The sequence below is a fragment of the Psittacula echo genome, assembly GCF_963264785.1.
Source record: "Psittacula echo genome assembly, chromosome: 3".
Taxonomy (NCBI): domain Eukaryota; kingdom Metazoa; phylum Chordata; class Aves; order Psittaciformes; family Psittacidae; genus Psittacula; species Psittacula echo.
Window position 1 is genome coordinate 96,550,618 of NC_137736.1, and position 21,230 is coordinate 96,571,847.

At 38.4% G+C, this 21,230-nt stretch overlaps 1 protein-coding gene across 1 annotated transcript; it reads left to right on the top strand.

Annotated features, from left to right (window-relative positions):
* The first annotated feature begins 457 nt into the window (after positions 1-457).
* DNAJC15 (DnaJ heat shock protein family (Hsp40) member C15) lies at positions 458-20,126 on the top strand. Its single transcript, XM_080614235.1, has 5 exons — positions 458-607; positions 5,048-5,121; positions 12,944-13,020; positions 16,643-16,713; positions 19,825-20,126. Exons 1-5 carry the CDS (start codon positions 538-540, stop codon positions 19,893-19,895), a joined length of 363 nt encoding a protein of 120 aa, XP_080470361.1. The 5' UTR covers positions 458-537; the 3' UTR covers positions 19,896-20,126.
* The last annotated feature ends 1,104 nt before the right edge of the window (positions 20,127-21,230 follow it).

Sequence of the window (21,230 nt, forward strand, 5' to 3'; positions counted from 1 at the left end):
TTCCTACCCCCTTTCAAAGAGCAAGGACATCTTCAGGTTGCCCGGAACCACATCCAGGCTGGCCTTGAATGTCTCCAGGGATAGTGCATCCACCACCTCTCTGGTAAACCTGCGCCAGTGTTTTACCATCCTCGTTGTAAAGAATATTTTTCCTTACATCCAGAATGAATCTCTCCTCTTTCAGTTTAAAACCATTTCCCCTCGTCCTATCACAACAGGCCCTGCTAAAAAGTCTGTCCCCATCTTGCAAACCGCTCAGGAGGGCAAATGAAGGAGACACCAGCCCCGGTCCCTTACGCAGCGTTAAGCCACTAGGTGAGAAAACCCTCCCTAAAGAACCAAGATCTCCATCGCCACGCCGCCCCTGACACCCCCTCCGTACCGGGGCGGCGGGGCGGAGCCTGTCTGACGCGCAGCGCTGGCCCCGCCCCTCGCGCGGAAGATTGGCAAAGGGAGGAGGGAGCTTCGCAGCCCGTCTTTCTGACTGGTTTGTCCCTCCAGCCGACCTGTAGCGGTTTCTCGTGTTCCTCCTCCATCATGGAAGGAGCCGCGGCCTCCTCCGAGGGTCTGCGCTATGCCGAATACGCCAGAGTCCCTACGGGCGCCGGTAAGGGACAAGCCGAGCTGGACCGAGGGCTGGTGAGTGCGGCGGGGGTTGGGAGGGGGGCAAACCATCCCGTGAGTGGCAGCTTAGGAGAGGGGAAGGCAACAGCTCTGCCATTCCTCCTCCTTCTTTTCCTTCTCCTTATGCCCCACCCGCGCTGCCCGCAGAGCCAGGACGGAGGTCGCTCCTCCCTTCGATTCCCCCCGCAGACCCAGGAGGCGGTTGGACACTTCCACCCTCCCAGCACTGCTTCTCAGCTCAGAGCCTTCACACCCAACGTGTGTGAACACCGGGGCTGCGGCGGGCAGGCGTACCGAGCCCTCCGGGGTGGACAGGAGGGTCGGGGGGTGGTGACCCCTTGCGTCGGGCGAGAGCACACAAGGCCGAGCATTGTGTTCCCTTGCCACAAAGAAATGATACCTGTGATGTTTTCACCTACTGTGCAAGTTTTATTATGGATGGTTCAAGTGTTAATGGTTTTGTAGAGCTCTGTTTCAGAAAAATAATTCCCATCTGATGTTTTGTGTCATGGGAGAGGGTGGATGGGTCTGGAGTGAAGGCAAAAATGCTGTCAAGGTTTTCCTATGCGGTAGTGTGCTGTAGAGGGAAGGGTGCTGGAACTTTATCCCACTGCTTCCTTCTGGCCTTCTTTCAACTAGTTCATGCGACAGCGAATTCTCTTTGGAACAGAATTGGGTATTTGTAAAATGTATATGGAACACTGCTTAGCATACTGGATGGTGAAGTCTTCATATTTTTAAAATGGCTTTAAAAATGAATTTGCCTTCATTGTGTGCCTGTTGTCTCTAATATTAAAATATTAATTAATTAAATAAATAAATTAATTAATTAAATTAAAAATATTAATTTTTATTTTTAACACAATTTTTAAAATCATAGATGTCTCTTAAGTTATTAATCCATTGTTACTACAGTCTAGGACTTTTTTTCGTCCAAGTCAATCTTTCCGTGTATTTAACAGCAACCTATGTAATCTTAAGAAGCTGCCTCCCAAACTCATTATTGTCACATCCATGTACTCTCTCTCTGTGGAGTGCTAGAGGGAAAGTTCCTGGTGAATTTTGTGCAGTCTTTGGGCCTTCTTACCTGTCTGGGGTAAAAATTGCATCTGAGATTTAATGTGGCTTTGTTGCTGTGAGTTTTTTGTCAGGTTCTTACTAAGGTCCAGAGACTCAGGTTGGTCTTTAGAGACTAGAATCTGGATTGCTGCAGTTTTCTATTGAAATGTATTGTTTAGCCAGACATTTCAGTGGATAATGCAGTGTTTTTCAGGCATATATACATTGTAAACTGTTAGCATACAGGTGGTAGTAGAAGCTCTTTGTATAACGTTAGATAGATAGTGGAAGAAAGGACAGTATTTGTACTTAGTGCTTTCCCAGCTAAGGAATCCAGAAGGAGGTCAAGTTGTGTATAATCAAATTCTAAAATTTAGTCAGAGAGAAATAGTAAGATCAACTGTAGTGCTGTGCAATTGTTCCTCTGGTGTTCTGCAGGGTTAAGAAGGCTGCCTCGCCACAGTAGAAGGAAAGAGTAGTAGGAGATAACGGCAGCATTCATCTTTTGGAAGTAAAAGAGCTCTGTTCAATATCAAGCCTTGAATCTTGGTTGTGAGTTGTCCAGGATGTTAGCTGAAGACACTTAATCACTTCTACCCTTGTAGTTGTTTTACAAAAGTATTTCGAGTGATGGAAGAGAACAGTAGGAACACAGAGAGCGTTCGCAAAGACAGGCCATTGTTAACACGTACTCAAAAAGATTGGTTTGAATGCCTTATGGTAATGCTTTCATTAGTGAATCTGTTGCTTTGGTGCAATTTCCTATGAAAAAACTGTCAGAAACTGTAGGCATAGCTTTATATGCAAACCAAAAAAGTTGCTATTAAAATAAATGACACAAATTGACATGAGAATTGGATGAGTATGGAAAATAGCAGCTAACTGAAATTACTTTTAGTTCACTGTTGAAAAACAAATTAAGTTTCAGAGGAAGGTAAGACTCGAAGGAAAACATTAAATTATGCAATCAAATCTGTTGCAGATAGTTTATAATATAGACCCACTTCAAAACGTATCTGAATCCACATAGAGTTAACTAGGTGATTTGCTCTGAAGTAGTCTTCCAATAAGCTGTAGCTACTCTTATGAGGAATAGGAACCTTATTCTAGCTTCTGTACCAAACAATCATGTATTTCAAGTCAAGATTTTTTACTTAAGGGAAAATGTAGTTTCATAAATATCTTTTTACACTTGGTTACTAAAATTGTGTATCCTGCTTCTTAGTGGAATACAGCACTTGGGGGGGGGGGAGGGCGTGTAATATAGATAAACCCAACCAAACCTTCTTAAAAAGAAGGCTTTGGTTAAGCAATTTACACTTGTATACTTATTTGAATGTAAGTACATACTTCCTAGTTTGTTGATCCATGACTAAGCGTGGACTAATTACAAAATGCCATCCAATCCATCAGAACAAGTTGTTATTTTCACTGTGCTTTTTATTCTATTGCACTGTAGGCTCAGAGGCAAAAGACTGTAGAGCTCTTGCTGTGTGTCTAAAAGCTAGTTGTGAGAAGAGCAAAATATTTTTCATTTGCAAAGAAGGGTGTTTTCACTGATTGTGGTAGAAGAGCTGGTGTGTAAAATCCAAATCCTGTGCAAGCTGGTATGTTATAAAATTTCTAAAGGTCGCTCTTTTACTTAGTCAGATGTAAAAGTGTTGTGCTGAAATTTTAAAATTATGCATTTGCAATTCTCCTTTTGTTTATAAGTTTAACTTTTTTCTGCTTTGTAGAAGGAGAAGCTGCAGTGCTAAGACTTACAGAAGTCTTATTTTTTGAGTATGGTTAGCAGAGCAGTGTGGTTTAAGAATATGCAAAAAGAATATTTTACTCTTGCCTGTTTCTTCTTCAAAAAAATTAAGGCTACTGAAAAATTGGATATTAAAGGATTAGACCACAGATGTCTGTATGCTAACAGTATATGAAATATACTATATGTTAATTAATATGCTTTATCCTCTTTTGTTTGCCAAATGCTTTGGTAAGTCAGGTCTTGCAGCCGCCTTTCTAATGTTTGTGTTTTCTTATACGTGTTTCTGAAAAGAATTTTTTTAAAAATCAGGTTTTGCAGATTTGGCAAAAGTTTATTTGTTTTCTGTAACTAAGAGGGTTTGTTACTGAAAACTGAACTGCATAGTAAAATTAAAATACTGAGATCAGCAGAATAACATAGGGTTGATGACTAACCTTTGGGAGCTGATTCATTGAATAAAGAAAGGGACAGATGTTACTTTTTAAGCTTTTATTTCTTTATTTTTCCCTCTTGGGTCTTAACAGAATGCTTTCATTTAAATCTTGTATCTGAGAAATTTTGTAATGGCATTTTTTGCAGTGGGGGGAAATCAACTCTGTCATAATTGAAAGCCAGTAAGTATATTCATTTACTTATTTATATATATTTAGCTTTTATGAGTCTGAAATAAGAGGCATTTTTTAAACAACGGGACCCAAAAACGGTTCTGGTAGTAGTTGCATTAGTACACCATAAATGAACTGATCCCTTCCACAGTGATAGTTACTTTTATTTAATATTGATGTGAAAAGAGTGCATATAGTTAAAGTTTTGCACTTTATAGTCTGCGTTTCAAAGCACCATTGTTCTCGACTTACTCTTCTAAATAATCAACTGAGTTAAGTGAGCACGGAAAATGAGTCAAGCTGGACTTAAAGGACTTCCTGGTTAGTACTTGAAGTTGCCACTAATTTTAAGAGAGTGGCTGGGTCAGTAGGAGACAAACTGCAGTCTTTCTTACCTTGATTGAAATTCAGTTTTTATCGCATGTATGTAGTTTGAATATGTTCACACTATAGCAAGCATTCAGGGTGCTTTGGTATGCTAAGTTATCACTTCTTTGCTACTTTGTGGCAGATAACTCTTCTCTAACCTGCTCATAATGCAGACGAGGTTACTGTCAACCAGTATTTCTTAGCTTTCTTGGTGGTTGTGCCTCTCTTCAAAATATGGACAGTCATTCATGCATCTCTGGTTTTAACTTTCTGTCACTTTTACCTTGTTTTCTGGCTTGTTGTCATATTCCTGTGATCCTACATCCTGTTCCTATTCTAGAGCTGTTGCCATGTTTTTTTTGCCTGCTGTTTTTCAGGCAGCCGTAGCTTTCCGCTAACTTCTAGTACTTTCCACTGAGATTGAAATAATGCATGCCAGTGGACATGACTGACTCTGTAGAGACCCCTGAGGGCCTTTGATATTGTGTTCCCAGACTGCAGTGCAAAAACACTTAAGCTGTTTCTGCACTGAACTGACAGAGACTACTTTACGCTGATGAGCGTAAGTTGGAGACTTTCTTTCTCCTTTTAGTGAATGTTGGTTATAATTTCATTTAAATTCAATCTTTTTCAGGTCGTTATGCTTTCCACCTTTGGAAACCATTGGAGCAGGCAATTACAGAGACCGCAAAGAGGATTTCAACTTCTGTAAGTTTAGAGGTTACTTTATGCTGAATTAATGATTTTGTTTCAAGTATTTAGAGAGGAGACATTTTATGTTACATACAGCAAGTGCCACTTTTATTATCCTGTTTTCCAGAATAGGGGTGCTCCTTACTGTGGATGTTCTGGCATATTATCTGGTATGTTTTTAAATTCATGTGGATGAAGCTACATCAAAAGATGTTTGTGAACTTGATAAACAGAATTTCCTGGTGATGCTCCATGTTTCAGAACTGTTTGCTAATAAGTGTATGATAAATGCTTAAAGGCTGCTGTGAGAAAATAGCTAATTCCTAGAGATTACAATGTGATGACACGCAGTTTCATTTCAAGAAGCTAAAGATGTAAGAAGTTAGTCTTTTTTCCTTTTTTTTTTTTTTTTTTCCCCTAGATACAGTGTTAAAATCAAGAAGGCAAATTGATAAACTTCTAAGAAAGGTTGCCATAGAGATGGGGAAGCTTGTTTTCTTGTTCACATAGAATAGAATCATAGAATAGTTAGGGTTGGAAAGGACCTTAAGATCATCTAGTTCCAACCCCCCTGCCATGGGCGGGGGCACCTCACACTAAACCATGCCACCCAAGGCCTCATCCAACCTGGCCTTGAACACCGCCAAGGATGGAGCACTCACAACCTCCCTGGGCAACCCATTCCAGTGCCTCACCACCCTCTCAGTAAAGAATTTCTTCCTTAGATCCAATCTAAACTTCCCCTGTTTAAGTTTGAACCCGTTACCCCTTGTCCTGTCACTACAGTCCCTGATGAAGAGTCCCTCCCCAGCATCCTTGTAGGCCCCCTTCAGATACTGGAAGGCTGCTATGAGGTCTCCACGCAGCCTTCTCTTCTCCAGGCTGAACAGCCCCAACTTTCTCAGCCTGTCTCCATACGGGAGGTGCTCCACTCCCCTGATCATCCTCGTGGCCCTCCTCTGGACTTGTTCCAACAGTTCCATGTCCTTTTTATGTTGAGGACACCAGAACTGTACACAGTCCTCCAAGTGAGGTCTCACGAGAGCAGAGTAGAGGGGCAGGATCACCCCCTTCGACCTGCTGGTCACGCTCCTCTTGATGCAGCCCAGGCTATGGTTGGCTTTCCGGGCTGCGAGCGCACACTGAAGCTGGCTCATGTTCATTTTCTCATCCACCACCAATGGGGGTTATATTTCTCTTTTTCTGGTCGTCGGGAACTTCACCTGACTGCCATGATTTTTCAAATATGATGGCCAGTGGCTTAGCAACTTCAATCGCCAGCTCCTTCAGGACCCACGGATGGATTTCATTAGGTCTCATGGACTTGTGTGCGTTTAGGTTTTTAAGATGGTCTTGAACCAGATTCTCTCCTACAATGGGCCCAAGGTCTTCATTCTCACAGTCCCTGCATCCGCCTTCCAGGACTTGGGTGGCACAGTCAGAGCCTTTGCCAGTGAAGACCAATGTAAAGAAGTCATTAAGTACCTATAAGTTGTCTTTTTTAATTCCCCATCTGATTTGAGCTTTTAACCAATTTTTTACTCTTTGTTTTGCCCTATATATTTAATAATGTAATAATGAGGTAAAAAAAAAAAATCAAGAGATGGAGTGTTGTGAGAGGAGCATATGCAGGGAATATTCAAGAGCATTTACTTTTTGCTTCAGTGGCTATACTGTCCTCTGGTAAATAAATAAATGTGTTCAATTCCTGTTTGATTAAAGTAATTTGCAGTGAGGTAGATGTTTGATTGTAGAAGTGTATTCCTTCAAAGTTCATACTCTGTGAGCACTTTCCCACAGTGGAAGGAATACAATTCCTCTTTCTATGATGGTGTTGAGGGAGTAATTGTTATAGATTATTATTTCCTGAAAAATACATTAAAGGTAGGTAGGTAGTTTGTTTGTAAAGTTTGTTTTTTAAGTAATCGTTTGCATTGTGCCTATTAACACAAGGCCAGTTGCAACACAGTCTGTCTGCGTTATATAGACAGATGCTAGAGTCCAAATACATTTGCCATCTGTACTTTGTGTTCATGCGCTGAAGGTGCAGGCTTGATCAGTGCAAGCTTCTTGGAGAGGGGGAAGACTAAACATGGGCTATCCTCTTGGGGCTGGTCCACGCTTGTTCTTAATTGCAGTGTATATCAGCCAGAAATGGCCCTCCTCAGTTTTTGCTCTGTCCCTCTGTTGCATTGCTGTTGTGAGGCCAACTGGTTTTTTTTCCTTTTCAAAGTAATTTTTTGAGAGATTCCCATGTTGCCTGCCAAAACAGCAGAGGGGATTTTAGATACTGTGAATTAAATTGCTTTCACATGATATGGATACAGTCTGACTTGCAGGCTTGCTAGAGATAGCTCGCAGTAAGGACATGTGGTTTCGGAGTAGGGAGTGCTTCAGTCTTCACCCTCCCACCCCAGCAGTTTTACTCCAGCATTTCTTCTATACATTTGTAGATACAGGCTAGAGAATCTAAATGCAGACATCTTCACATAAGAAAGCAGGCAGTGACTCTTTAACAGATTGAAATATGACATGCTACTGCATGGAGAGGTGTCTGTTCCTAGGAAACTGTACCCCTCAGTACTGGTATACTGGCTGAGCCAAGCTCATTTCAGGCCTATCTCATTTCTACCGCAGTGACTTTCAGAGTCTTGCAGAATTCATGAACAACCATAAAGAGCAAGCCAGGTGCTTTTGCATTCACAGCATTCCTAGTCCCTGGAGCTGCATCCTCTGTCTGCCTTCACACCCTGCCTTACAGCCCAGAATTGTGTGTTGATTTCCAGTAGAGTATCTCTCGTCTGCTATTCTATGCTGAACTTAAAAATACAAGTTTTCAGTGCAAGGTGAGGTCAGCTGAATAAAGTAAAAGCTCTCTCTTCCTCATTGCATTAACTGTATGTATTTGTCAGCTTTACATTTGTGAGGGTAATAGTATTTTCTTCTACAATCATAGTGCAAAGTTAAGACCCTTGTATAATTCTTAGCCAAGGTTATTTGTTCTTTACTACTCTACAGCTACTGCTTTTTTGGATTTTATTTTCTTCTGGCTTTTTTCCTCCCCTTAATCAGTTATTTCCTAATTATAACTTTTTCTCTAAAACACTAAAAACATTAGGTAAAGAGATCCTATGTAAGTGCTTACTGTGAAAACTTCCTTGTTTTAGCTGCTTTATGTTATTTTGTTTGGGGAATTTGAAGCTGCTGAATATAATCTGTGGATTAGCACTATCATCACGTTTCTTTATAGCATATTGCCCTCTAAACTCTACTGACAAAGGAAATCAAGCATCTACCAATGCTTGCTGGATAAAGTGTCTCGTGACATTTAGTGTCTAGGCTTAGTGTTACTTTGCTGGTTTTCTATGGCATTTGGAAGTGCCTAACTTTGTCACTGTGGTAATTTTCAGTTGTTACTCTAGCTTTCTAGAATCAAACCCTGTCCTTCATCACCACTTTCTTTTGAGAGGCTGTGAAGCAGCTGCCTATTTAAAAGCTGGCTTGTTCTCTCTGTAAGCTGCCACTCCTCCTCAACCCATTCTCATCTTCCATTTGCAATAGAAATCACAGTTCATGTTGGTTGCAGTCACCGTGCAAGGTAATCCAGATGCTGTTTATTCTTTCTTCTTGCTCACTAAGAAATTACTTGGGTAAGGTCGAGTTGAGCAATTATGAAGTGATCGTTTAAAATGCCTGCTTGTTGTATTTTGAGTATTTGATGTTTTGTATTTACTTACCTAAATAAATAGTGTGCACATTCAGCAACCGCACTCATCTTTTATTCAGAAATAGTAAGTAAAGGCAAGTAAAAGTGTTATGTTTTATTCTGAATTTCTACCTCTAATTTGTGGCAGTTAAATATATATTCTAAATTTTAAATGTAAATGCTACTGTGATTTAGTCCCTAATTTTTCTACTGTCTTCTTTTCAGTGAAGGAAGATATAGGAGGAAACATTGTCAGTTCTCCTCTATGACAAGTCATAATGCTTGTTTCCAGAGAAATGCCTTTTTTTTTTTTTTTTTTTCTCTTTCTAGTTTTAGCCTAGTTTTGTTACTGGTGTCACAAATGCCTGTGACATTGTTCTGTTTCTGTGTCTGTTGCCAATAGAAGGTGTGTAGCAATAAGCAGTCATTTAGCTTTTCTTCCTCACACCTTCACACTGTTAATTAGAATGTTAATATTTCCTTAAAATATGAAAGTAAAAAAAAAAAGTATTTCAGTAGCATTCCTTACATTTCTTTGTTGAATCAATAATATTGTATGTTGAGAGGTAGAAGATACTGAAGGTAGAAACAGCAGTTTTAGGCAAAAATACACAAACTCCACAATCCTGAAAATTCTGTGTTCCAGAAGAAAAGGGTATCTTCTATAGTACATTAGAGATTTTTTGCACTGTTTCCCTTGTTGGATCTGATTCTACTCAAACTCATAGAATTCTGAATTGAGAAGTAAAGGTAACAACCATCTCCCTTGTCCTTCATTGAAAATAAACTTTTGAGAGAATAATGCAATTGCCGTTTGTTTCATGTATTTTATTTTCTAACTGAAGTTAAGGATGTTAAAGTTGATCTTGGCAAATTGTAGATTATATTTTAACACAGCTTATAAATAGTTTGTTATTGTAGTTTGGTGGGTTTTGGTTGGGGTTTGTTTTGTTTTGTTTTTTTCCCAGTGTTTGTTACTTTTCCAGTAGAGGACTGTATTGGTAATGGAACAAAACAGAGTTTTTTGGAAAAATTTACCACTTCATGCACTATGATAGATGGTCTGAATTATGGAATTTTGCATCTCTTACTTGTCATGGAAACAGTGATTATGCTTTCCCTGCACTGTGCCAGGAAAAGTGTCTTGAAGGTGTCACTGTCCAAATGGATTCTTAGCTGACTGCTTTTGTGAAAATTTGCAAGAGTGAATAATTATTTGCGGAACACGTCCAGCCATTTTGTATCATGTCTTGGCATGTCCATGTTTCTCCTACCAACAGCGTTTGCTTAGAAAGCAGAACTTGCTTATGTAAGTAGCTGAACGTAACAACATGCAAAGAAATGAAATAAATTTAATCTCAGCTCCTCACCTCAAATAGTATGAAGAAATAGAGCTTATTTCAATGATTTTTCCAGTAGAGAATTTGTTTGCAATAGCTGGGGTTAATAAATAATCAAATGTCTAGAACTGCCTGCTCATTGAGGAGTTCTCCTAACAGAAAAATACCTTGAGTATTGTTTCATTTCATTGCAGCCATTACTCAGATTTTACAATTGGGAGAGCAGGGGAGAAAAGCTTTAATTTCAGTAGCATGCAAAAGTTGTTTCATTAGGGAACTAGAAATTTGCTGAGATGTTTCCTAAAATGAAGACTCTATTTCTTCCCTTTATTCTAAGCAATGGGAAAAATGGCCTTTGTATCTAATTTCCTTTTGCTTTAAATTCTGTTTAGGAGCAAGATCTTAATTTAAGAATTGATTATTCTTGCTACATGCTTCACTTTTGAGAAGAAAATGCTTTTTTGTGATGACCAGTTCAACGAACTGGTTTTGCTGATGATGTGCCAAAGGACACAGGTGGCAGAATTTCCCTTTTTTTTTTTTTTTTCTTTTTTCATTCCTCTCGGATGTGAGCCACATCAAGGCTCCCCAAGGTTAGAGCAGCGTCAAGTAGGTAGGCTTTAAAAATATGAAGTATTTCTGAATGCCACCTCTCCCTATTTTCTTATTTCGAATAGTGTTTTAGATGAAATCTACCAAGAACAGAGATGAGCTTTGTTAGAGATAATTCAAGTACTGGTCTTTACATGAATACTGAACCAGTATCCTTGTATATAAGAGTTGTATGCCAGAGGTGACGGGCAAAGAAGAATTAACCTTTTCAGAAATCCATCTGCACCTAAGCTGCTCTGGGAGAAGTCCTGGAAAATCTTTCAGAGGCCATTAAAGCATGTTTTTCTCTCCTGGCTGTAGTAACCGTTCAGCATCACTGCAAATTTCTGTGCAGTTCAGCCTCCTCAAGGGTGTTATCTGGTGACCATTAAATTATTAGCATCATTTCCTCTTGGAGGACTGGAGATGTCCTGTGTATTCCTTTACTGTTATATAACCTATAAAGTGGATGTGCACTAACTATTGCAGACCTCCTTTGTGTTACACTGTAGCTATAGAAGTGGTTTCTCAACAGATTTTTGTTGTAGGCGTGACACATCCACAGTTGCTTCAGCTTTGATACCTGTAGTGTTATGGTAGTGCTTATTTCATGTAAGGTTTGGGGTGGCAAGAAGGAAGATAAAATTGGTTTCAGATCATAGCAGCACACCAGAAAATCTGTGTGTGTGACTGCTCTGTATGACTTCATGGTAGCAACAGGTGAAGTATTTCTGTACCATGCTTTTGGGCGATTGTTGCTCCAAGCTTAATGAAAGGGTTTGCTTGCATATCGTAGACAAAGCCCTCTAAATGCTTTAATGCTTTTGAAATTATGTAAATAAGAGTTTGAGTAAACATAAGGCAAAATTCTCGCTGAATATGAATGACTATATTGGGTAAGAAAAGTGTTTTATTAAGGGCCAGGCACATTTTTACTTGTGGGTAAAAGGAACACTTAAAAATAATCTCAGCTCTTGGGCCAGACTTCCCTTTGATAGCAACAAAAGAAGTTTATTTTTCCCCGATTGATAGGTTTTGCACTGAGGAAAAACCTCCAGTCTGTTGAGTGATTTCTGTGTGCCAGTTCCGAAAGGCAGGCTGGCTTGGAGCTACATCTGCTGCCTCTGGGATTTGTGCAGCTTAGACTATTGTTTGTGTAAGCAATGGGCTAGTTCTTAATTCTCCTTATAGAAACATTTACATTGAAGACATCACATGGTTCAGTAACTCTTACATTTTAAAATTAAAAAAAAAAAATAATTGACAAATGTACTTCCAAACCATTCCATATAACATTTACATACTGTAATTTACTCTTATCTCCATCTCCTCCTTTTTAATGTTCTTTTCCCACTTGTGTGTTTTCTGTCCCCTTCTTAAAACAGTGGCTAAAGTATTACATGCCAATAAGTTTAAAAAAAAACCCCTCTCTCCAGATCCTGTATTTAACTGTCATCAGTCAGTGGTGTCCAGGAAAGGATGTAAAGGCAAAAGTTGTTTAGAATTTCTCCATGTATTCTCATACTTTCCACTGTTCTCCAGCTTTCCTGAAATAGACGTTATAGCTTTATGCTAAACCTTTTTTCTTTTTTTTTCCTTTTTTCTTTCTTTTTGCTTTTTGTGTATTTTTCAGGGTTCCTTCAAAGAACTCTCGATAGATGTTTTTTTGAAGTAACATTCTTTCCTGTGAAAAGTTACTGTTCTTACCTTTTTATTGTCTTTACCTACTTTGTAGAAATATCTGGACTTCAGAGTGATTGTCCATAATTCCTTGGATGCCAAAGTATTTTGACTTTTGTAATTTTCCTTTGCAGTGGTACCAAAGCTGTTACAAATAAGTTTCCCCCTTTCCCTCTCTGCCGTCTCCAAGACATACACTGTACCACTCTGTGCCAGTTTGTACTTTGATTCTGGACTCTTTTGCCTAGAGGCAGGATTTTTAATGGTTGTATCTATTAATATCTCTTATTAGCAGTAGAAGATTGTAAAAACACAGATAGTTATTTTTAAGTCATTTTTTTGTATGTGTTAACACTCAGGAGAAGTCCTTTCATATTACCTGGTTTGTAATCATTCCATGCCTTCAAAATCAATTATAGATGAATGCAATTTTCTGAATGAGGTCGTATAAATATGATCTAGGTCATGGCACCTTGTACAGGAAGCTAATTATTGCTTGTTTTCCCTTTCTTCTTTTTAGAGTCTTTCATCATACTATAAAGGAGGATTTGAACAGAAAATGAGTAGGCGAGAAGCTAGTCTTATTTTAGGTGTAAGGTAGGTGTGTTGTATTAATATGTTTTTGTCTGGTGTGTATTGAATGAAAAAAATGCATGTTGTGAGAATGTGCAATGCTGTTGCCAAAATCTTAACTTTTTTAAAAAGACATCTAGTGGCTTATAAACCATTCTAATATTCTGCTTAAGCTAAAAAGCAAACAATAAAATGCTAATAAAACATGCAACTTGTGTTTGGCTTAACGGCATGGTAGCATATTGCAGTGGAGAATTGGTGTTCTAGAAATAATCAGAATAGCACATACTGTGCTAATTAGTGTAATCACGTGGCTTGGTCTCCAAAAAAACCCGTGAGACAAGGAATATTGAAGATTATATAAATAAATGAGAATAAATCAATTTTGCTAGATTTTTTCATAAGTCAGTAACATTTTTTTCTTTCTCCACTCTGATTTGTTTGGATTTAAAAGGTTAAGGCATATTCCAAACAAAAAAAAACCCAAACAAAACAACCCAACAAAAAAACCCCAAAAACCCCAACTTGTAGAGACTTGTCATTTAAACTAGCTATGGTAAATAATTTCCATTTTATGTGGAAATAATTTCTGAGTATTCAATAAATTTTTCAGTGGATTTTTAAAAAACATTTGAGTGGCAAATGGTAGCACATGTCTAGGTGTTTTCTTGTAAAGCAGGTGGTGTGGTGGGTTTGAGGGCTTTCCAGATGAGGGAGAAGATCTGACATTAGGTAGTAGAATTCTCATTTATGGTCTAGATCAGTCAGTTCTGAATTAAAAAAAAAAAGGGGGATGGTTTTAATTATCCCCAGAAGAAATTATTTCAGATGGGGAAAACTGGGACTTTTTTTCCTGTTCAGTGTGTGATTTGTGTTTACTTCTAACATAATGAAAATTATACAGATTTAGCATTCACTTTAGAAAATAAATTGCGTCTGTTTGAAATATTTCATGCTTGCACGCTGAAGAAGAGATTTATGGGAATGCTCTTCAGAAATATTTCATTTGGCCTTTAAGTTCGATAATGTATTAACGCTTCCACTTTGTAAGGGCACATTCAATGATACTCCAGAGTAGCACATGGCAGCTTATTAAAGTGTGTTTACAGTGGCAATGCATAGCCTGAACACTGCTCATGGATGTGTCTGAAGTTTCATCACAGCCTAAATCAGTCCTCTTTTAATTTTTAATTTTAATAGCTTGAGTCTTCATCAGGAGCACTGACACTGCTTGTTGTGTTTAGACTGAGTCTTGCATGTGTTAAGACTTAATCAGATTTGAGGGAAGTTCTTCTTAATATTTAAAGATTTGAGCTTTGAAATGTGTAGAAGCACAGCTAACCTTTTTGTAGGAAATTTTGACATTGTTTGAACACACTTTTCTAGACCAGATTTAACTCACTGCTTACTGTATGATATATATAATATATATATTTATAAATACTACCCAAAAAAAAAAAAGCAAGTGAGTTTTAAAAGTGTTATGGAAATGCCAGGGCATGCACAAATTGGATCTGTTCAGGCCCTGATCTTATTGTAACACTTGTCCTCTGTGTCACCACATCCAAATCATACTAAATTTTGAGGTGAAGACTTTCTTCAGTATTTCAAGTGCTGAGTATGCATGGGTAGTATAAATGCTAAATACAAGCCATGATAAAGGTGAGCATTTGATGGTAGCTTTTAGATTTTCAACACACTGGCCCATTACACATTCCTTTCTTTAGATGCTGAGGAGGCTGTTGTGAGGTCCCCCAACAGCCCTCTCTTGTCCAGGCTGAACAAGCCCTGCTCCCTTGACCTCTCCTCGAAGGGTGAGTGCTCCTGCCCCCAACCATTGTGGTGGCCTTTGCTTGGATCTGCTGTGGTTGGCCAATATCTTTCCTGTACAGAGGCCCCAAAGCTGGAGGCAGCAGCTAGATGTGTCTGGCTGAGAAGGACAACTGCTGCTCTTGACCTAGTGACCATGTGCCCATTCACACAGCTCAGGAGGCCATTGTCCTTCTCTGCAGCCAGGGTAAGCTGCTGAGGCTTTTTGTTTTGCTGTGTTCCGGCTCCCTTCCAGCAGAGCTCTCCCCAGCCTGTAGCACTGCAAGGGGCTCTTCCTTCCCAGACGCTGGGCTCTGCATCTGTCCTTGTTGAAGGGTTCCTGTCACCCCATTCTGGCAGCCTGTCCAGGTCCTCCTGAATGTCAGCCATGCTCTCCAATGTTATTCCAATCAAGGCGATGGACTTCTCAGCCAGTTAATCATGTTTGAAGGCGCTATGATTTGGTTGGTTGGTGAGACTCAGGTTGTCAGGCTGTACCAGTTCAACAAAAATGTAATTTTCACATTAAAGGGGTTTTTGATAGTGATGAAGAATCTTTGGAAACCAGTCTGACTGGGATAAACAATATCTCAGAAGCTGAATGAATTTGATGTAAACTACCTAATTTTGTAGTTGAAGCAGAGCTGCATGTTGTTCCATGGTATGCAACTGCAACATTTCCACAGTTACTCTTTGGCCATCTGAGTTTCTAAATGTGGTATATTGACTTTCCTTTTTATTACTAAACAACAGCTTTACAAATCAAAATATAGATGATTGTTATTTTTAGCTGTCCAATAACAAAACGTTTCATTCTTGTGTTTATATAGTTCATGGCCTTCCACCCTCTGTTTAAATCTTACTTTCTGGGTTCCTTTCTGTTCCATTCAAGTACTCTTTTCTTGTGCAGTTCTGTGAGCTATTTTTGCAACGTACCCTGATTTCCCCGTGATGGAATAATAATTAAAGGTTGTTTACCTCAGGAATTTAGCTAGACTGATACCTCATATTCAAACTGTACCTACAAAAAGATTAATTAATTGATTCATCACTGATTAAGAAGTCACCTGAAGTGGAAAACACAGCTTCATTTCTTCATGCTAACAAGTTATGAAAAACTAAACCATTCAAACTGTCCTTTTGCATATGATAGCCATATTATGTTGGTCTACTGCATCCATTAAGTAATTATTTGTCTGGTAAGGTAAATATTTCATTTAAGCCAAGTACATATTTTATGTATGTGTTACTGAAGAAAACAACATCCTGTAGCACTTGTAAATCAGCATGTCCCTGAACATAACACACTGAACAGCTTTGCAAAAATAACATACAGCTTTGGTTTTGATATGGGTTTTGTTTTTTGGGTTTTTTTCCAGGCTCCTGCAGAAAGAAGAATTCTTTCTAGCAGCTATAAAAATATTTACAGTAGAACAAAATGTGCTAATACTAAATATTTGTTGTTTTGTCTCTGGTCATAAAAATACTTATTTACTACAAGGAAAAAAATGTGTTTTGTGTGTTTAATGATGAGAATAATTAGCTAGATACACCCTAGAGCTGTTGGATTGTAACCTTTTTAAAAATCATTTATTTTAAATGATTTTCTTAAAAAAACTGAAAGATACTTGTGTGTCAAGTACGCAGGCTTTTGAAAAATGTCCGTCTTGGTGTGTCTTACATGCCTTTGTTTACTTCTTTAGAGGTGCAGTTTTATGTTTTGTCCACAAGATGGTGAAAATCTCAAGTTTTAATTATTTTTAAGCCAGTATAAACTGTTAATTTATGGCCTGAGCTCAGTGACATTTATGGTAAGCACTTCAATTTATTTTTGCAGTCCATCTGCTGACAAGGCCAAAATCAGAACAGCCCATAGAAGAATCATGATTTTGAATCATCCTGATAAAGGTAAGTAATGATTACTTTTCTTAACCAGGGTTGGAAAGGAAGAAGCTTAAACGAGATCCTTTAAGTTTATTGAGTGTGTAAATAACCACTGAGTGCAAATGTATCTTGTTTATTTATAGACTTGAGCTTCTGTGTGTCTACTTGCAGATAAACTAGGCTTTATGAACCACGGTTTTACCCATCTTTCTTTAATGTTGTTTTCTATACTTCAGTTAAAACTATGAGCTCAGGGAGCAGTCTTCCACAATTAAAAAAAATAAAAAATTAGTTATAGCATTTTTATATTAGACTGACATTCCTATTTTGAACTGAGAGGGACCAGTCACACATAAGAAAGTAACTTTCTGGGAGCAAATGTTCTGCAGTCACTAAGTACGTCATTGATGAATTTCAGACTTCCTGGAATTCACTTGGAAGAAATGTAAAGCTGGGCAATGTTGCCTTAGTGGCCAGTTTTTTAATGTAAATTTATCTTACAGAAAGGCTATTATTATAACTTTAACTACACTACAGCTGGTTGAGAAAGAAAGCCCATATGTTCATTGCTGTTTCTACTTTAAAATAACAGATGGTGAAGAATTGCACTGTATTTCAAAAGTCAAAAGGGGAAATTGGAGGTTTTTTATATCTTCTTGACAGAAGTACAGGGCTCTTTGCCAGCATCCTGCTTTAAGAAAATGAAAAAAAACTTGTTATCACTGGCCATGGAAAGGTTTTAGGTGTTGCTTTTCTTTTATGTCTTCACCCCTCACTTTAATTCTAAAGTTGTCCTGCTTATTCAATTCCATGCTTTCACTTTTTACACTTTTTATAATGCATAAACTGCACAGACGTAGAAAAGAAATCTTCTGCTGCATTTCTAATGTATTATGATGGTCAAAGGCCTCTTAACCACCAGGGTACCAATTAGGTCAAAATTTTTTTATAATGAACTTCTAAGCTTATTGTAGCAGTACTTAGAGACATGAGGCAGCACTGTGAATCTCTGTGTGGAATGTTGAGCAGACCTAAAGAAGCAGTTCCCGTTACAAAGATCATACATTTTAATGACCTGCTCTTACAGCTGTAGTGCACCTGCAGTTGGGCACAGTGTAGGTTTGGATGGATGCAGTGAGCCCTCCTGCGTACTATTAAGTTGGAGCATTTTCTCAGTAGGAACACCAGTTGAAGGGATTTGTGCCTCTTTGCTGGCCCTGCAGCTCTTCTGGCATGGTCATAGAAAAAAAGCTTGTGTAATATCTTCAGCTGCAGAGAGAAGGCCTGGAGTCATCTTGAACATGTGGCATCACAGAGAGACTTCTTTGCTTGTGTATATCTTGATTTCTTCTGGCTGTGGGTAGCAGAGATGTGCTTTTAAAAATAATATTTGACATTAGAAAGTTTTTTAAATTACTATTTTACCAGCTGGAGTTGACAGAAGAAAGGGCAATAATTACAGATTTTAAAAGTTACATATGTTATGAGATAAAAAATGTTGGACAGAGTTACTAGAAATAGATAAGAAATATATAGAAGTTTGCATTAAAACTTTCCCCAGTGAGCACTACTAAAATGGTTGCTTATTAACCTGTACAGTTCAGTTTTGAAGAGTTTTAATTGATAAATTGTATGTTAATTTGTCAGTTAGTAATTTTGTGAAAGAGTATTTGCTCACAGAAAAAGAGTGAGAGAGAAGCCTTTTGGACTTGCCCTAATTATAAACAAACACTTAGGCAATCATGAGATTGAATTTTCTCTCATTGGAGGGCTACAAAATTAATATGGCACTTAAGGATGTAAATGTAGTGAAAACACTTCCAGCAGATTTGAATTTACTTTAAGATCCTGCACTCTAGACATGTAGAAAATCAGCGCACATTTAAAAATTACTTAGGATACATTGTTTATTGCAGTTTTTAGTCTTTACTGTCTGATCCTCTTGGCTACTCTTTGAATGAAGCAATACCTGATGTAGTAAATCCTATTCCTGGATAAAAGTCCAGTTGTTTTTTTAAAAAATAGTAAGAAATAAATTTTCCAATAGCCAGTTTTCTACCATTCCCGTGCCCTGCCTCGCTTTCTTCCAGTGTGTCCTCCATTAGGACTACATTCAAACAAACCCAAAACATGAACAAGAGAGCTCTTACCTTTTCTGGTTGTTTTATTACACCATGAAATGACTTTGTAATGATTTGAATTCCTGCAGGAATGTCCTAAGAAGTCTTTAAGCCAGCCTTACATTTTGGTTTGATTTTTTTTTTTTTGTGTGTGTGTGTGTGTCTACAAGTAGTTCTGTGTGTTTCTTCTATCATTATATTTTCTGATTAATAGAATGAATGAAATGGTGAATGAAAAAATATGATTGAATATATGCCTTGGAAAATGCTATTCGGTGCACAGTTTTGTTAGAATCACATTGTCATGTAAATATACAGGTGTCTTATAGTAAATGGTAAGTTATTGAAACAGACTGTGTCAGGTTGGCTTTGGTCACTGTAGGCAGATGGTTGGCACTCAAGGGGAGAGTGAAAAAAATCCCAGACACAAAAAGACCACTGAACTGTAATCAGATTGTTAGATGGAGCATAAACCAATGACAGTGTTCAGGACTAGAAGTTAGAAGGTGTACCATGTTTAAATAGCTTTAATGTAATGCTTTCTGGCTGGTGATTTTTGGCATCTAGCACACAAGAGGCTTGGGGGATGTATGCATGTGCACACATGTAATGATTCTTTGTCAAAATTACTTGTAAAATTTTACCTCTTAGTTTTTTGGGGTGAGTGGAAATAATAGCTGTTAGCTCTATCTAAATGTTCAAGACAGCTGACCTTGCATACATTTGCAGCAGCATTGCACTGCGAGTCTAAATCACAGCGATGTAAAGTAATTTCAGATTTCAGTCTTCTCTCTGAGATAAATTGTTGGTGTTACTCTTTAGTTTTGGTTACATTTCTCATATTTATCAGTTAGTTTGCTTCATATCAATGTCATTTCTTAAGCAGTTGTATGAAAAAGATCAATTTAGGAAGGAAGAGCTAATAAAAGTCAGTAATAAAGAGGTGTTGCAAGTGAAGAGTTTGGTAGTTAATACTGATGTGTAAATGGTATTCCTGTCCCCTTTTTCTTCTCAGGTGGATCACCTTACTTAGCAACAAAAATAAATGAAGCGAAAGACTTGCTGGAATCCAGTGCCAAAAACTGAAATCCAAAGCCTTGGGTCATAGGAGATTCAGCAGATACATTGTGCAACAGCTTCAGTTCTGCTTGCTCGGCACAGTTTCCTAATGCTGCATTGATTTTTCCTATTTATTTTCATAATTAAAATTAAAGATTATTTAAAAGAAAACTGAAATATTTTACAGTTGTGTAAAGTTATATACAGTTAAGCTCCTGAGAGGAGCAGGCAGTTGGATTTGATGATCCTTATGAGTCTCTTCCAACCCAAGATATTCTGTGATTCTATGTCTCAATTTTAGTGTATCTTTATTGAATAATGATCCATTACAAGCTCTGAAAATATTCTCTTACTGTCAGTGTTTTTTTTCAGAAGTAGTAGCTCCTTTCATTAAACTTTTGGAATTCTTTAAAATCTAAGAAATAGTCTTAAATACAGGGATTTTTCTTCATTGAGGAAGACTTGACTAATGCCAGAAATTCTGTGACAATGTTTTGAGTCACAGTAAGTATGGCAGACTTGGTAGCAAGTTTTTAGCGTCACCTTACACTTGAATCTTGTTCACTGGTGAAACAGGGTTTATTTATGAATGCAGTTTGAGAGGTACAACTTTGAACAAAATTACTAGCAATACTACAAGTGGTATTTTCCATTAGCTATGTATATAGGGTTTGAAGATATGAAGGAAGAATCTTGGGTTTGTTTAATATTTTGCATACTATAAGATCTCTGAAATTGTCAAAGAATTATTTGGACATGGTTTTACTTTGGGTCACAGAACACATTTACACTGTAGGAGCTGGAGTGGTGCAGGGGTTTTCATGACGGTGGAACTGAAGAAGGTAGGTCCATGTGGCATGGAGTTCAGAGGAGCCAACCGTATCCTGGGCTTGCAGGTGGTTCTCCCCCTGTACTCTCTCTCATGAGGCCCCATCTGCAGGGGGCCTCTGTGTTCAGTTCTGGGGGCCCCAACACAAGGGGGAGCTGAACCTGCTCAAGAGAGTCCAGAGAAGGTCTCGAAGATGCTCAGAGGACTGGAGCACCTCTCCTACGGAGACAGGCTGAGAGAGATGGACTTGTTCAGCCTAGAAAAGAGAAGGCTCTGGGGAAACTTTATGAAAGTCTTCCAATACCTAATGGGGGCCTGCAGGAAATCTGGAGAGGGACTTTTCACAAGGGCATGTAGTAACAGGACAAGAGGAAATGGCTTTAAATTGATAGAAGAGTTAGATCTAGACATTAGGAACAAATTCTTCACTATGAAAATGGTGAGAGACTGGAACAGGTTGCCTAGAGAAGCTGCAGCTGCCCCTTCCTGGGCAGTGTTCAAGTCCAGGCTGGACAGGGTTTTGAGTGACCTGG

Coding starts and splice junctions, on each gene's coding strand:
- DNAJC15 (XM_080614235.1), top strand. CDS start 538: ATGGAAGGAGCCGCGGCCTCCTCCGAGGGTCTGCGCTATGCCGAATAC. Junction 608..5,047: donor CAGAGTCCCTACGGGCGCCG/GTAAGGGACAAG, acceptor AATCTTTTTCAG/GTCGTTATGCTTTCCACCTT. Junction 13,021..16,642: donor AGTCTTATTTTAGGTGTAAG/GTAGGTGTGTTG, acceptor TTATTTTTGCAG/TCCATCTGCTGACAAGGCCA.